Below are 17,464 nucleotides of genomic sequence, written 5' to 3'. Positions count from 1 at the left end.
ATAATGACGTGACTTTTACTAATAATTTCTTTATTTGTTATAACTTATAACTTTAAAGTAAAAAAAAATTATTATTATTACTAATAATCATCGATAACAGTAATAATAACGGTAGCGCTATCGTAGCGCTTTTTATTCTCATTAGTGGCGGAATTTGGTTTTTATAATATGGCCACACTGCCGCAACACTATACTGTTGTTATCACTAATTAGGCGCGCCATGCGCATAATATTCGGTCGAGGTCCATCTAGCCAATTCCTGTGAATTGTGATTTGTGAAGTTGAATTATTGCAACTTTTATGCGACAGAGTCGATTTTCAAGAATCTACTACACTTCGAAATTTAAGTAATATTTGACGGTATAGGTGCTATTAAAGTTCGTTACTATAGATACAAGATTGATGTGATTTTCAACTGTAGATGAACATTTTGGACGAAAATCTTTGGCTATTAACAGTAGTAGTATAAATACTGCAATGGAAACATCAAACCAAGATTCATCGAAATCAAATCGGTATTTTTGTTAACATTACATTTTGTTTTAATCATACCTACTAGTTGTGGTTTTATATTTGAGTACTATACAATTGAATTGGTGTTAGTATACATAAATAACGTACCTTACCCATGTAGCTAAAAATAATATGTAATTAATTTTAGTATTCCACTTACAGGAATGTTAGCATTACCTATTTGTTTTCTTTCTCAAAACCATTTATATAGCAAATTTATGTTTAGGCCGGATTAATTGTATTAAAGTGAATTTACCACCTTGTTTTGAATTGTCTATAATAGGGAATTGATTACTAATTCTTTCCCTAAAGAGTAAATTGACTTATAACTAGAATCTAGTTAAGAACAATATTTCTCTTTGTATACTGTCTTAGTTATACTAGTAGACATGCAGAATATTATAACTTAAAAATACTCATGTATCATAAAATCTTTTGTAAAAACATAAAGAATAAGAAAAGTTCTGCCGAATGTTGAACACTAATCACTTTGTTATACATGAGTTAGAAAGATAAAACAAATAGGTAGTGCCAACTTCTTGTTAAAAAAAACAACTATTTTTTTTTCAATTTCACTTTTGAACTGGTTTATTTTGTTACCTAAGTATAATCGATTTCTACACATTTTATTCTAAATATAAATCTAATTATAAGTTATGAATATGAAAAAGTACAAGTTTTTATCTAACCAGTTTGTTTATAATGATTTTTAGATATTCAGATGAAGATAATGAAATTGCTTTAACATCTAAAGGTTTAAATTACAAAGGAATAAACGATGAACCTTATTTACGTTTGATGCAACTGTATGTATACAGTTAACTGTATTATTATTTGATTATTTAATTAATTTTATATATTAATGTAAAATTTAATATTAAAATACATCTGTTAATATAATTAATTTCAGAGATGAATCTACAATGGATGTATCTTTGGTCGTGAATAACCAAAAATTAAATGCCCACAAAGCCGTTTTAGCTTCAAAGAGTGACTATTTTGATAGAATGTTTGATAGTTATTTTAAAGAGCGGTTTGAAGATAAAATAGAAATAAATATAACTGATGTTAGCTTTGAAATTTTGAGTACACTTGTTAATTTTTTTTACACATCAGAAATATATATTACAGAAAATAATGTTCAGGTATAGTTATATTGTATATGTTCAATCCAATTTAGTACAGTAGAACTCAGATTATCCGAACGTTAATCAATCAGATGTCCAATTAACTGGATGAGAAAAAAAAAGAAAATGTGCCAAGTCGGTTTTTTTGTTTGTTTTAAAACATGTTACATATTATAATTAATTATAGCTTATTTTATTTCAGTTAAATATTTTAATAAAATTATTTGTTTATGGTTACGAATTTTAATTTATACTGCATACATAATAATAATAAATACATACATACAATATATTCAAACAATTATATTATAACTTTTGATATGTCATATGTCAATCATCCGGATGTTTGCTTATTACCCTTGACATTAATTAGTCCGGATAATTGGAGTTCTTCTGTATTATTATTATTTATTTTCTCCATAACATTTTACTGTATTAATAAATTATATAATATATTTTGGACCACAAGAGAAGTAAACCGTGTCTGAGTTTGCGCATTCCCATTCTGCCCTGCTCAATGTCACATTACGATTACCTATCTAGTCACAATTGACAATGGTTGGTAACTCAGTACATCTATACATACATGTATGCTTTAGGATAATCACTGACATGAGTCTGAATCTGTGAAATGGTTTACTTATCTTATGGATCGGAGTATAGTTAAACATGCTAATTTTATTTTTATTTCAGGATCTATTGATAAGTTCTAATATATTTTTACTGGATGAAATCCAAAATGTCTGTGTAAACTACATAAAAAAGATAATTGACACGGAAAATTGCATAAAAATGAAAGATTTTGCTAATACATTAGGATTAAATGATCTTTATTCTTTATGCATGTCTTATATAGTAAAAAATTTCAGGTAATTTTTAAATTTTAACCTATTTTTAAACTAAATTTTAATTTAAAAAAAAAGTTTGTACATTTTAAATAAAGATACATTTAAAATATGTATACTAAATAAAAATAAGAAGTTAAATCTTTGTACGATGATTGTAAATTAACCTAACCTATTAGTATACAAAAAAGTTCTAAAGATATTTAATTATTTAATACTTTATTGCCCCTAAATTAATAAAAGAAGTACATTCTATAAACCCAATGCATTAAATATGCATGTTTTTAAAAAATATATTCTTCAAAGTTTTTTACAACTTAAAATATTTTTTATCTTACATAGCAATTTTTTGGATTATTAAAAATCCTAAGCCCCAGTTTTAACTATAGTCAGGCCCGGATTGAACTGGTGAGTTACTGGGAAAATCTCGTTGGGCTGTTATTATTTTTGGACAAAAGTAGCAGTGGCGTAGTTATGGGGGGGGATATGGGGATAGATCCCCCCCAGAGCCTTTTTTTTAATGTTTAAATCATTGACTTATTGGAGCCCCCCCACTTTATGTTTAACCAATAAATTGTATATCCCCCCCCAGAACAAAATCATAACTACGCCACTGAAAAGTAGTCTAGTCCTTTTAGATAGTCATATAGTAAGATATAGATCCAAATACACGGTTAATAACAATAAATGCGTCTGCTATATAATACTGCTGTATAATGTATTGGTTATTCAATTCTCAAGCATCGTTAATCGATAATACATGGTTGCGTAAAAGTATGTACCAAGTAAATATAATAGTTGTGTGCTTGTTTATAAAAATAAATAAATTCCAATTGACTGTAATTATGCTATAGACTAAAAGTTTTAAGGGGTAGACATTTTCAAATACCCTCAAGTTATTGATGATTTGGTTTGTAGTCTTTGTAGCTTATCATATATAATATAATTTTAGCCTACCATAAAATTTAATCAAATTTTCATCTATGAAAGGGACGATAGAAATTTAAAATATTGGTTGGCCAAAAAGTCTCAATCTGGCACTGACTATAGTGAGTTAATTTTAAATTAAAATCTCTGGGTCTGGTAACTATTTATTAATTTTTAAAATAAGCCTGTAAATATTTGTAACCAATAATAAAAAGACTAAAATGAATTGCTGGATAATTAATAATTATACTTAATTTATTAATTTTGTCTTACAGAATATTGTTTGATTACAGTTTACTAAAAAATAATAGCTGTTTATTAGAAAAAAAAAAAAAACATAATTATTATACTCTATTCTGAATAATCTTGCCCACTTTCGCGTAAGCAACTGAGGCGCCGGCAGTTGACCGACCTCCCTGGCGAGTGTCAGGAGCACTGTGATTAGTTGTTAGCTGTCGTCAGTGTTTCCATGGCAACAGACATGCGCGGAAAAGACGAGTTTTCGTCGATGGAGTGGGCAAAGTTATTCTGAATAGAGTATAGTTTGTGTGCATAAATTAATTCATGTCATTAATTATTGTTAGACTTGTGGCTAAAACTGAAGAATTTATGGAGACTAATTTTGATGAAATAATGCTATTACTCAAGAATGATGATTTATTTGCTAAAGAAGACATGGTATAATTTTTTTAATTGGGTTATTTAGTAGTTATTAATCTGTTTTATTTTAAAGATTTATGATGTTGTTATGAATTGGATAAAATATGATCCTATAACCAGATCAAAGTACTCATCAGAATTATTATGGTATGTTCGATTACCATTAGTTTTAAATACTTACCAAGGAATCAACAAGATTCATGAGTTTCAAGGTGCTAAAATTAATAAATTTAGTTCTTTCCGAACGGAGCATCGAAGACCATTTAGAAAAGTTAGTGCTTAATTTATTAATTAATATTTTATTTGTTTATATGGTAACTATAGTAATAATTTTTAAAAATTACACAAGTTACCTTCAAATTAAAAGCATTTATTTTAGATTTTGCTGTACATTCATTTACTCTTATTATTATAGGGAATTTTAGTGATAAGTCATCAGCCATATACATCAACTCCACAGTGGTATGATGCTGCCTTAGATCAATGGCAGCGTTGCATATGTGAAAATTGTCCGTGTATGAGCTTTCAGTATCGATTATTACCACCTAGACCTTTTTGTACAATGGTTTTACTTGATGAAAATCGCTTATTTACTGCTGGAGGTTCTGTATATGGTAATGGGATGAGAACAGCAACTATGTTTGATTTAAAGACTAAAAAATGGGTATTATTAAATGACATGCATTATGAACGTCTTAAGCCATATGTAATACAACTTGAATCATATGTTTATGTGGTAAAAATATTATTTATATACACTTAATAATTTCTATTTAATAACATCTATTATAATATTATAAATGTGTTGGTTTATAAAAAAATTTAATTAAAATAAAAACTAAAACAATGAAATATTATGAATGTGTAATTTGTTATTAGATTGGCGGTTATACTGGAGAAGAAGAAAACGTCAGTGTTATAGAATATTATGATTTAAAAAAAAATGCATGGTACGACGTTTATTGTGAAATAAACTATATTGAGACATTTAAAAGTGGTATTTATGTTGCCTGCGTTAAAGGATTAATTTACATAGTAAGTTGTTTTTTTTTTTATCTATTAAATATATAGTGATTCTTAAATCAAATATTACTAATTATTTCATATCAAATATAGTAAATTATTCATATTATGATTATAATGAGTTAATGTTAAAATATAATATTATGGTTGTTAATTATACTGTTAAAAGAATGTCACACACTCATAAATTATATTATTAATAAAAACTGTTTTGTATAAAAAAAACAAAACCTTTAGGACTTTTATAACAGTCGTAACCAAAATTTTAGTGAGTGTAATTTTTTTCTCTGTCTTATACATGTGTCCAGCACAGTTACATAATATGTGATTGGACATAGGAGAGATATTGAGAATTAAATGATAAAACTATGCACTGTATGTGATTTGAACTCGCGACTCACGCGGCCATAGTGCTCGCTTCGTAACAATGAATAATCATAGTCTTATCATTTTATCTCAATATTTTTCTATCAGTATCAGAGTGACAAAATGTGCAGATGAGGAGAGAATGCAGGCGATATACATATGGCAGGATCATATCAGTCATTTAGTTTAAACTTCTACGAATTTTACTTACTAATGATTAAATAGTTGAAATTAGGATGTTTTAAAAATTATAAAGAACAACATTATCTGTATTGTCAAAAGTTTTTTTTAAATATTAGATTCTGAACGGAGTGATGATGAATGTATTGATTTATTTTAAGTTACAATGATGTATGTTTTTTTTTTTTTTTTGTATCTGTGTACAGCATAACTAGTCGAAATAATGCTTCAATTTCAAACTTCGGGGGTAGTTTCCGATGGAAAAGTGAATACCCTTGATGCATAGAGGTAAAAAGTAAACATTTTCCAACAGTTTTCAAAAAAATCTAGAAAAACAAAAAAAAAATGACGGAAAAACGGGAATTTTTACGCAAATCCAGTTTTCGACCGAATCGATTTTTTATATGGTTGTTATTCAAAAACTAATCACTATAAATACTTGAAATTTTTACTAAATGTTCATGTTAGTGTTATCTATATAAAGTTAAATTTTTAAAAATGTTTGACTTTTTTTGAGTTATTTATAGACCACTGACATTTTCGATTCTTTTGCAAATTTTTTTTTGAAGTGTCGGTAAAAAAATTTTGGATGACCAAAAAAACTTGAAAATTTGATACAAGGTTCCTTATGAGTTGTTCTTATTGTAGCTAAAAAAAAAATTAAAAATCGTTAGTCACGTTTTTTTTTTATAAGTACTTAAAGTTCGAATTTATACGAAATATGTCAAAATTGCGAAAATTTGCAAGTAATTTTGTGGTTGGAAAATCGTAAAAATTTTTTCTTTTATAACTATAATTATATAATTCTTTTTTTCTTCAAATATCTGTAAAAAAACTACCGGATTCAGACAAAAAAATTTTATGAGTGTTTGAAATTTAAATTTTTACAAAGCCGCGTTAAATAACGGTTTAGCCTCAAACGATTTTTGACATTTGTTGTTATTCAAATAGTATAAGTCGTAAATACTTAATAATTTTATCAGTTATTTAGATTGGCATTTTCCTTACATGATTTAATTTTCAAAATATTTTGAGTTTTTTTGAGCTATTTATAGACAACTGAAATTTTCAATTTTTCTGAAAATTTTTTTTTGAAGTGTCGATAAAATTTTTTTGGCCCTATCAACATACTTGAAAATTTTATAAAAAGTTCCTCATATGTTATTCTTATAGTGATTAAAAAATTATAAGAATACTCAGGCACAATTTTTTTTTATTAGCATTTGAAGTTCAAATTTTGATGAAAATTCGTCAAAATTATGAATATTTGCAAATTATTTTGTAGGTATAATTCATAAAAATGTTTGTATAGGTAGCTAAGAGTCAAGGCCGCCCGCAGAAATTTTTTTTTATTTCTTTATAGTTATAAATAACTTAGAAAAATGTAATTAACTATGTACCTATAACGGTTTTAAAAATTTAAATATTTAAAAAAGCTCCTGTTGAACCATTTATTATATTATTCTTTATAGTTGTTATAATATTTTTTATCAGTGTTTTTATTTTGCTGTTATAATTAATATAAAAATTAAATTCATCAAGTAGATAACCTTTGCTGTATAGTAAATTTGGATGTTACCCGTCATTAAATAATATTTATGTATAATTATAGAATAATAGAAAAAATATTCCTCTATTTATTTATTTATTTTTACTTTAACGAACGCGTTAAATTTGAATTTTTATTAAATGATAAGTTATAATACCCTATTTTTTATCAGAGAATCATAATTTATGAAATATAGAAATTAGAAAGTAGTTTTAACTACTTTAAATTTAAATTTTAAAGTGTGTCCCTATAACGAAAATTATAGTTTTTATATTACACCATCTTAATGTTTTTAGTATTTTTGTCATGATTTATGGTAAATTTAATGGTTCAAAAAAGGATTTAAGATGTTTCACTTCTTAATTTAGATTGGAAAGACTGAAGCTGGATATTATGATCCTCGTAATAAGAAGTGGAAATATATTGATCCAATACCTGAATATTATATGGGTTCTGCAGTTTGCACATTAAATGGAAATATTTATATTATCGGTGGTGAATATTTGCAAAGTTGTTGCAAAACTGTATGGGCATACTGTACTTTGACTGAAGAATGGGTATCCTTAGCTGAACTAAATTTTCCTAAATCATTTTCTGGTAAAATTTGAAAACTTGGTACCTAATTAAAAATATTTGATATTATTATTATTTTGTATTTATAGGCGCAGTAGCAATGAATGGTAATATTTATTTATTTGGAGGAAAAATGTTAATGACGCCCCTTTCGAATATATTTGAAATATACCATCCTCATGAAAACAAATGGGTAACTTCAAGTGCTCTTATGGAAGAAAGACGATTTTACATTGATGCAATTGTTATTGAAAAAAATTCTGAATTGTATGAACAAGTGTTTGAAGAATCAACTAATACTATTATTCATTAAAATATGGCCGTGAGTTAAAATTAATTTAAAATTATTTAAAACTAATTTTATTTAAATGACAAAATCATATAATCATTTATATTTATTCAAAACTATTAAGTATTATTCAATAAGAAGTGTGTATGTATAATATATATATAGATTATATACAGAAAAAAGAGTGGTACAAAATTATCTCATAAGTATTATTCTATACATTTTAAATATTACATTTATGATAATTTAAATTTATTTGTTTTGTATATATTTTTGTTGTGTTCATGATATAATGTATTTCTATTATTTTTAATTTTGAATTAGTTTTAATTGTTATATTATAATAGATAGTACCTTTGTATTTTTTTTTTATTGGTTGTATACTTGTGTAAGCATATACTGTGACTCAAGTATTATTTTTTAATTGCTGTTGCTATTATTATTATTATTATATTTGTTTTATAGATAAATTATACATTTAATGTTTAAATCCATCAATACTCGAGTCAGTGGTGGTATTAAAGAAGAAATTCATGACTGAGTCATTTCTTCTGGCATTAATGAAAATGTGAAAATACTTATACTTCCTTTAAGTTAAGAAGGAATCTCAGAGGTTTGTGTGGGACATGGTTTTTTACTACTCATGGTACAAATACAGATGGAAGACTCAGTGGAAATAATCACAATTAAATTTCAAAGTTCCTCATTAACTAACCAGATCTCACACTCCATTCTATGTTCCAAATTGCTCTGTTAACTATTTATCTAATGAACTGTTGAGGCGTCTCATGCTGAATGCCAATACGAACCCTGATTTTCTTTATCCATGATTTTTAATTTTTGTCTTTATATTTCTTTTATGTTGTAATTTATTAATTAATTTTGTAGTATGTATTGTAATAATTATTATAAATTGTAAAGAAAAGTAATACTCATTTAAATTATATAAATATAAATTTATAAATATGTAAATAATAAACAAGCGTTTTCTGATCGTTGCCAACAAAATTTGACTATCACTGAGGTTCTCTCTTAACATGAATGGAGTATTGTAACTCTCACTGTTACTAGAACAAAATAATTGTTAATTAATATTAATAAAGGTTATTCCATATTCTCGATGATTGTTAGTACTTAATTGTAATACAAGTTAAAAGAACAACCGGCACATTAATAACTATACTCAAAAAAATGTGTTAGTAAATGTTATTAGAACACATAATAAATAAGTTGCTTACTCATTATTTGAAGGTGAAATACACCATCTAAGAGAAACCAGCATAATAGTATTATAGCTCATACAATTACTTCTAATGTATCTATACTGGAATAAAAGTAACAGGTTTATACTAAATGCAAAATATTTTTACCACCCCTGAGTTGAGTAGGACATATTGATAATAAAGATCTGTATACTTTTTGAATACCTGTATATTTTATAGTTTGGTAATATGGTGTGTTAGTTTTATACATGTAGCTTAAATATTGAATTTGTTTACTTGAATTAATGAATAGTTGTGTTAAAATGAATCAGGTTTTCAATTTTTTAGCATCAATGAAAAATCAATTATATTATTCAATAATTTGTATGAAAATAGAAATGAGTAAATTTGTGTACAATAACCATAAAAGCCTAAATTTAAAAAGTGGATTTAAAATTAAGCTAGCTAACTGCTCGCGTGAGACTGATGTCAATTTACCATCCTTAAAAATAATAAAATTAAGTTGTTTAAATGAAAACAATATGATAATCATGATTTTAGATTCTGAACGGAGTGATGAATGTATTGATTTTACAATGATGTATGTTTTTTTTTTTGTGTCTGTGTACAGCATAACTAGTCGAAATAATGCTTCAATTTCAAACTTCGGGGGTGGTTTCCAATGGAAAAGTGAATATCCTTGGTGCACTATAGAGGTAAAAAGTAAACATTTTCCAACAGTTTTTAAAAAAATCGAGAAAAACAAAAAAAAAAATGACGGAAAAACTGGAATTTTTACGTAAATCCTGTTTTCGACCGAATCGATTTTTTTATATGGTTGTTATTCAAAAACTAATCACTGTAAATACTTGAAATTTTTACCAAATGTTCATGTTAGTGTTATCTATATAAAGTTTAATTTTCAAAAATTTTTGACTTCTGAGTTATTTATAGACCACTGACATTTTCGATTCTTTTGCAAATTTTGTTTTGAAGTGTCGGTAAAATTTGTTTGGCCGAATCAAAATACTTGAAAATTTTATACAAAGTTCCTCAATGTTAACCTTCCTTATGAGTTGTTCTTGTTGTAGCTAAAAAAAATTAAAAATCGTTAGTCACAATTTTTTTTTATTAGCGTTTATAGTTCAAATTTTTACGAAATCTGTCGAAAACGCGAAAATTTGCAAATAATTTTGAAGTTAAAAAATCATAAAATTTTTTGTGTTTATAACTAAAGATTAAAAATACAACACTAAGTTTTCCATAGGTTTTTCTACAAGTAGCTATAGAGAAAACTCGAAGCATCATTATAGGAAAAATTTTAAGTGCATTTGAATTTTAAATTTTTAAGAAATCGCGTAACGATAACGATTTATCCTCAAACGATTTTAAATATTTGTTATTATTCAAAAAGTATAAGTCGTAGATACTTGAAAATTTTACTAGTTATTTAGATTGGCATTTTCTTTACATGATTTGATTTTCAAAATATTTTGAGTTTTTTTGAGCTATTTATAGACAACTAAAATTTTTAATTTTTCTGAAAATTTTTTTTGAGGTGTCGATAAAATTTTTTTGACCCAATCAAAATACTTGAAAATTGTATACAAAGTTCCTCATATGTTATTCTTATAGTGATAAAAAAATATAAAAATACATAGGCACAATTTTTTTTTATCAGCATTTGAAGTTCAAATTTTGACAAAAATTCGTCAAAATCATGAATTTTTGCAAATTATTTTGTAGTTCAAAATCCATAAAACTGTTTGTATTTATATCTAACGTTAAATATTCTAGACTGACAAATCATCTCCGTTAAGAATCGTTTTTCGTATACAATGATACCTATCATTGCATTCAAATTTAACCTACCTTAGTCCGAGGTCCACTTCACTCCCTAATGTACAGGAGAGCGGTACCCACTTGCCGACTTTTTTTTTGTTTGTTTTCCAGTAATTGTTTGTATTCAAATATTAATTTTTGATTTTTCCAACAGATCTGGTTGTCAATTAAAATACTTAAATGTGAAAATAAACAATCTCAATTTACAAACAAAACATTTTAAGATTTTGTTGACTACAATATATTGATATATTTATTTTAATATGTTTTGGAGTTCCTTAAATAAAAAGTAAGACATTAGCAATATCTTTAGTTTTTAGATAATAATATATTATTTGAGGGTAGAATTTCATTTGTTGTTCAATTAACTTTATACTAGTCAGTCAAGAACATAAATTCCAAAATAAATTAGTAAGTTGGATGTTGTCATAATCACTAGGTATTAAAAAAAGCCAGTATCTCTTTGTATAATGAGCACATCAAAGTACCAAATTATCATTAAAATTGTGTAGATATTTTAATTAAAATGTACCAATTGTTTGTCAATTATATCAAAGGACCTAATAATGTGATCATAATTTTGAAAACTTTAAATTTTTTATTTTTCTTACGCGAGATTGATTAGCCAATTTTTCAAATGTTGTGAAATTTTAAATATTTAGTGTTCAAAATTAAAATAAATACTTTTAAAATGCGGCATGATTGATCTTATGTAGTCATATTTACACAGATGTTTAATCACATAATTAATTCTATTAAAAAAATTAAAATTACCTTAATATATTTAACTCCGTAAAAACAATAGTATGAAATTCCTATGGTATAAAATAAATAGTGAAACACTCCCGTCTCCCATACATATAAATATATTATTAACACACTACATAATATTTTTCATCATTCATTATTATTGTATTTATTTTCTAATTAGTATCAATTTGATACTAATAAGTAATAAATATTTGTTGTATGCGGCTAATATCAATATACCACCCTTTAAAATAATAAAAATTAAATTAAATTGTAAAAAATATAAAGACGATAATATGATAATTAAGTTTTTTTTTATTATAAGCCAACAATGTTTGTTTATAAATATTAATACATGATTTCTCCAACAGACCTGATTGTCAATTCACATACCTAAATAAAAACAAAAATCAATTTCAATTAATTGTTTACTTTAATAGTAAATTAAAATGTTGTAGATCAAAATGTTTATATTTACTTGAACATTTTGTGGTGTTCCTAAAATGTAAAGTGTGGCATTAGCAATATCCTCAGTCTCTAGGTATGTTATTTCAGGGTGTGATTTCAATTCTTGTTCTGATGACTCTTTAATAGTCACCCCAGGACTTAAACTCTAAAATAAACCAGTAATTAGTAAACATCACCATATTTTATTCACTATTAAATGGTAAATTTAAAATTCCACGTGTATTACTATATAAGTGTAATTACTATTTTGCACATTATCGGATTATTCTAATAACCATAAAAAAAAATTAATAAATGATTTTAACTAAGTTTGCATACCGTTATTTTTATTTTACTTCCTTCCTTAATCAACATTCTTCTAATACTGTCGGTCGTTAATGTAACACAGTGTTTGCTGGCATTATGAATAAGTGCTTTTATTGGTTCAGCTCTATAATGACCTGCAACGCTAAATCACAAAATATTTGTTTTGATTTTTGTAAAAATGAAATACTTATTTTTTAATCTGTTATCTTATGTTTAGCTCATTTGGTGTGATAGGAATGAGCTAGTGGGTATTTAGCGCTCTCATATAACTTAATTAATTATTATATTCTTATAGGTACTTTTGTAGTTGTGTATTAAACATTAATATTAATTATAAAAGCCAAAACCATTTACCAACCTATTTATATTGATAATGTGTCCATCGTCAATACCCTTCAACTTCATCTCATTTATCACTTCTTTCGTGAAAATACATCCAGCTAAATAATTTGTCTCCATAATCATTTTCCCATGTTCCATTGATTCATCTGAAATTGTTTGTTCGATATTCATCTGGTATTTAATTTATTTAAGCCTTAAGGTGATTATTAGCAGTTAGCCTTAGCTCTTATAATGGCCTTAAATTTTAAAGATTATTGAGTACTTATTGATCAAGATTAGTAGGTACCTAGATATTGTATAATCAGTAATTATAATACTATATATAGTAAAACCTTTCTATAACTGACATTCTATTAGACAGAATCTTCTTTATAACGGAAAATGTCAATAATTCCTGTTCAAATAATATAATATAATTCTACCTCCCTATAACTGAAAAAATTATTGGTCCCAACTCCCAAGCGATTCCGTTATAGAGAAGTTTTATTGTACTACCTATATTTATACATTAAATTTATATAAATATTAGATTCTGAACGGAGTGAAGAATGTATTGATTTTACAATGATATATGTTTTTTTTTTGTATCTGTGTACAGCATAACTAGTCGAAATAATGCTTCAATTTCAAACTTCGGGGGTGGTTTTCGATGGAAAAGTGAATACCCTTGATGCATTATAGAGGTAAAAAGTAAACATTTTCCAACAGTTTTCAAAAAAATCTAGAAAAACAAAAAAAAAATGACGGAAAAACGGGAATTTTTTACGCAAAACCAGTTTTCGACCGAATCGATTTTTTTATATGGTTGTAATTCAAAAACTAATCACTGTAAATACCTACTTGAAAATTTTACCAAATGTTTATGTTAGTGTTATCTATATACAGTTAAATTTTCAAACATTTTTGAATTTTTTTGGGTTATTTATAGACCACTGAAATATTCGATTTTTATGCGAATTTTTTTTGAAGTGTCGGTAAAAAAATTTTGGATGACCAAAAAAACTTGAAAATTTAATACAAGGTTCCTTATAAGTTGTTCTTATTGTAGCTAAAAAAAATTAAAAATCGTTAGTCACAATTTTTTTTTATAAGCGTTTATAGTTCAAATTTTTACGAAATCTGTCGAAAACGCGAAAATTTGCAAATAATTTTGAAGTTAAAAAATCATAAAATTTTTTGTGTTTATAACTAAAGATTAAAAATACAATACTAAGTAGTACCTAAGTACCAACAACGTATAATTGGGCTTACACATAAGTTATAAGTACCTACCTATATCATAATATCAACAATAGTTTCAGTGGTTAGGTATGTTAATTTTTTATTACTTATTAATTATTACCTATTTAATTATAAGTACCTATATGGCTATATCACCTTACGACGTTACTAATGGCAATATGCCCCACACGCTATAGTCTATAAGACGCGATTAATAGACTATCTATCTTATTATTAAATTGTGCTAATAAATGTTTTATACCTAGTAATAGCATGCCCATTCATGTATTAAGTATATTGTATATTATGTTATAGCTATTGTGCTATATATATATATATACAAAATTAATTAAATAAAAGCTCTATTGCAGTGGTTCTTAACCTTTTGTAGATCACGGACCCCTTACCAATTTTTTTCGATTACCTTTTCTTTACATCTTATGTTAACATAGCCAAAATTATAATAAATATTTTATATTACAATTACATAAGTAGATATAACAAAACATACACATCTTGTCACGACGTATTATAATGTTGCCGTGGACCCCCGAGGGCCGCTGACCACAGGTTAAGAATAGCTGCGTCTATTATCTATTAAGACATTAATATTAAATGGTAATTTAATATGCTTTTAAATATTACCGACTAATTCAGTTTCGTCATATACTCCAGCATTGTTAACCAGCACGTCGATACTTCCACAGGTAGTTACGGTCCACTGAACGCATTCAGTTATGTGTTTCTCGTTTCTGATATCAAATGATTTGTAATAGAACTTACCATGAAAACTTTCGACTTCTTCGCTTAATTTCTACGGAAAACGTCGAGTAATAAAATACAATGCTAGGGTACACAACACTTAATATTATATAGGTATCAATTTATTTATTTACCTAACAATATTATGGTAACCGGACAATTTCCCGCCGACTGTTTTTGGTATAGTAGGACATTTAGAAATAAGAAATAAGTACTTAGTTTAAATAGTTTTGAATGTTTTGATCTATTAAAATTTAAAAGTAGGTACCTATTACCTAATCAATAGAAATTTTTCATTTGGTCTTTATAGTCGTTACTAATTATTATAGATATATGATTTTTGATTATTATTATCTGTATTAGTTATTATTTATATGAAAATTATCGATTATTTATTCGCATAAAAATTATTAAACTGCATGTATATTTAATAGTTTTTATTATTTAGTCCATGAATTTACCATTCAAATGATTTGAGAGTTTGAAGTATCGAATGATATTATTCAATAATCGATATTTGATAATATACAATAACTATAAATTTAATATTTATTATTCTGTAATCACTAATCGGTACTCGATAGAGCTCATTGAGTATTAGCTTTGGTATTAGTAATCACGTTTTTATCACTTCATGTGTTGTTTCTGTCTTTACAGACGCATATAACATACCTATCAATCAAAATGTAAATTCAGAAATTTCAATTTTGTGTTGTTAGTTTAAATAACTGAGTGAATTGACTAAGAAAATTATACATTTTAAAGTAATGACATTATCTGTACTCTCGTTGGTTTTGTTCTAGATTTTAATTTTTATGCGAGTTATGAGCATTTTTAATTATAAGTTTTATATACTCGTTATAAAATAAAAATATAAACGAAACCATTAATAGATCAAACTTAATAACATTCTTACTTTTAAATTAATGATTTTGTTCAACCTAACAACACAAAATTGGAACTGCTGAACTGAAATATTTGCTATTGATACGTTTCCCCTTTAGGTATGAGACAACATATTATACGAGTATAATGTATCGATGCATTTTTTTAGCTGTAAGACTTAACCACCTTCAATAGATCTTCTCGTCTGGCAATACCGACGACGACCATGCCACTTTTCAACAGAGCTATAGCAATGGCTTTTCCTATGCCACTACTTGCGCCGGTCACGATGGCCACTCTATTATTCCACCTTTCCATGTCAGCGAAAACGTTTATAGTTCAAACGGGTTTGTAATTCTGAAACACCTAAACCAATAATTGTATTATATCAAGGTAATATAAAATTATTTTATATACCTTACCTGATCTTACAAAATTCGACACGTCGATATTGTATATTATAAGTATAATAATTAAATAACATTAATATTTTTACCACCGAACTGTATAGACTGTCCAAACAATGTGTACATTAGTTGTATTAATGGTAACACTAATCTCGGCGATTCAATGATTTTATTTACCTATAAGGTAGGCGGTAGGTACGCGATTATACTGCAATATAAATTGTTAAATTAAGAGGACACCACACCCGTATGTGTTATCTCTTTCTTACAAACGTACAATATTGTAAAAACTGTTTCACTCAGATAAGAACCTCTAGAACTGTAGTTTGAGTTAAACAATTGAATTTTTATAGAAAAAAGAAAAAAAACATAAGATATGAAACATTGTTTTTAATTTTTTGATATTACTAATATGAAAAATGTTCTTATCGTTTTAAAATCCATTATGTTTGTATTTTTCAAACTTGAATAATTTTTTTATAGATCTTCTATCGCAAAGATAAAAACAATGTTTCGCAGTCCAAAACCTCTTTTTTCCATAGTGTGAAAATTTGGTTGCTTAACTTGGAATACAGCCCTAGTGGTTCTTGCTCGTGTGAAATGGTTTTTACCAGGTTGTATACCTACCTTTGTAAAACGGAGACAACATATACGCGTGTGGCGTCCTTTAAGGATTATAATTGTAGGTCATCGTACGCTTGTGTTCCGTATACTATGTAGGTAGGTAGGTATGCAATATGCACATGCCGTACGACTACTAACATGCAGTTACAACTTATGATAATGAATCAGCTCTAGTTGTGGTAGGAGACATTCCGCATACCAACCAACCAGTTACTTTTCGACTCAATTGGTGTTACTACTTACTAACGTTATAATATACTGTGGGTACGCAATACACATGCCTACTGCAGTACTGTTTATGGTATTATTAGTTATTATTAATTATGATTTTTTTTAAAGTAGTCGTTCGAGGAGTAATAATGTCTATGAACATAATACTTAGTGTTATCCTAATAATTTATAATACTTACTTTTATTCAAATAAAATTTGAATATACAATTTATACATATATGATGAATTAATCAAACACGTATAAATACTAATCAATAATCATAAATTATTTAGTTTTTTTTAAATTTTTTTAAATTTTTTACTTAAGTGTTATAATAGGTATTTAGTATCTTAACACAAAAACAAAGATTTGTATATAGCATTATAGTTAG

At 26.3% G+C, this 17,464-nt stretch overlaps 2 protein-coding genes and 1 long non-coding RNA gene across 9 annotated transcripts; 1 reads left to right on the top strand and 2 right to left on the bottom strand.

Annotated features, from left to right (window-relative positions):
• The first annotated feature begins 208 nt into the window (after window positions 1-208).
• Window positions 209-9,173, top strand: LOC114120756 (kelch-like protein 1). Of its 2 annotated transcripts, none has more exons than XM_050203837.1 (12): window positions 209-360; window positions 422-515; window positions 1,227-1,319; window positions 1,424-1,658; window positions 2,334-2,509; window positions 3,997-4,090; window positions 4,146-4,343; window positions 4,488-4,808; window positions 4,952-5,107; window positions 7,559-7,787; window positions 7,853-8,085; window positions 8,518-9,173. In XM_050203837.1, the coding sequence occupies exons 2-11, from the start codon at window positions 478-480 to the stop codon at window positions 8,074-8,076; spliced, it is 1,764 nt and encodes a 587-aa protein (XP_050059794.1). In that variant the 5' UTR covers window positions 209-360; window positions 422-477; the 3' UTR covers window positions 8,077-8,085; window positions 8,518-9,173. The 2 variants fall into 2 exon arrangements, with proteins under 2 accessions (XP_050059794.1, XP_027838571.2); XM_027982770.2 differs by having other exon boundaries at window positions 214-347.
• Window positions 9,174-12,141: 2,968 nt separating this feature from the next.
• Window positions 12,142-17,018, bottom strand: LOC114120739 (farnesol dehydrogenase-like). 6 transcript variants are annotated; one of them, XM_027982752.2, is made up of 8 exons: window positions 16,865-17,018; window positions 16,253-16,445; window positions 16,017-16,187; window positions 14,829-14,997; window positions 12,979-13,108; window positions 12,633-12,762; window positions 12,325-12,459; window positions 12,142-12,239 (listed from the first exon to the last, which is right to left on the bottom strand). In XM_027982752.2, exons 3-8 carry the CDS (start codon window positions 16,146-16,148, stop codon window positions 12,195-12,197), a joined length of 741 nt encoding a protein of 246 aa, XP_027838553.2. In that variant the 5' UTR covers window positions 16,149-16,187; window positions 16,253-16,445; window positions 16,865-17,018; the 3' UTR covers window positions 12,142-12,194. The 6 variants fall into 6 exon arrangements, with proteins under 6 accessions (XP_027838553.2, XP_027838554.2, XP_027838552.2 ...); XM_027982753.2 differs by having other exon boundaries at window positions 16,017-16,196; window positions 16,327-16,445; XM_027982751.2 differs by having other exon boundaries at window positions 16,017-16,196; window positions 16,865-17,017.
• LOC114120741 (uncharacterized) lies at window positions 15,370-16,010 on the bottom strand. The gene is made up of 2 exons (XR_003592150.2): window positions 15,862-16,010; window positions 15,370-15,617 (listed from the first exon to the last, which is right to left on the bottom strand). It is a non-coding gene; the product is annotated as an uncharacterized LOC114120741 (long non-coding RNA).
• Window positions 17,019-17,464: the final 446 nt, after the last annotated feature.

The sequence above is a fragment of the Aphis gossypii genome, chromosome 1, assembly GCF_020184175.1.
Source record: "Aphis gossypii isolate Hap1 chromosome 1, ASM2018417v2, whole genome shotgun sequence".
Taxonomy (NCBI): domain Eukaryota; kingdom Metazoa; phylum Arthropoda; class Insecta; order Hemiptera; family Aphididae; genus Aphis; species Aphis gossypii.
Note: the sequence above shows the minus strand (reverse complement) of the source record. Positions and strands in the feature narration are given on the sequence as shown.

Coding starts and splice junctions, on each gene's coding strand:
- LOC114120756 (XM_050203837.1), top strand. CDS start 478: ATGGAAACATCAAACCAAGATTCATCGAAATCAAATCG. Junction 516..1,226: donor GATTCATCGAAATCAAATCG/GTATTTTTGTTA, acceptor AATGATTTTTAG/ATATTCAGATGAAGATAATG. Junction 1,659..2,333: donor TTACAGAAAATAATGTTCAG/GTATAGTTATAT, acceptor TTTTTATTTCAG/GATCTATTGATAAGTTCTAA.
- LOC114120739 (XM_027982752.2), bottom strand. CDS start 16,148: ATGGAAAGGTGGAATAATAGAGTGGCCATCGTGACCGGCGCAAGTAGT. Junction 13,109..14,828: donor TGACGAAACTGAATTAGTCG/GTAATATTTAAA, acceptor AAACAATTTCAG/ATGAATCAATGGAACATGGG. Junction 12,763..12,978: donor CACATTATCAATATAAATAG/GTTGGTAAATGG, acceptor TTTGTGATTTAG/CGTTGCAGGTCATTATAGAG.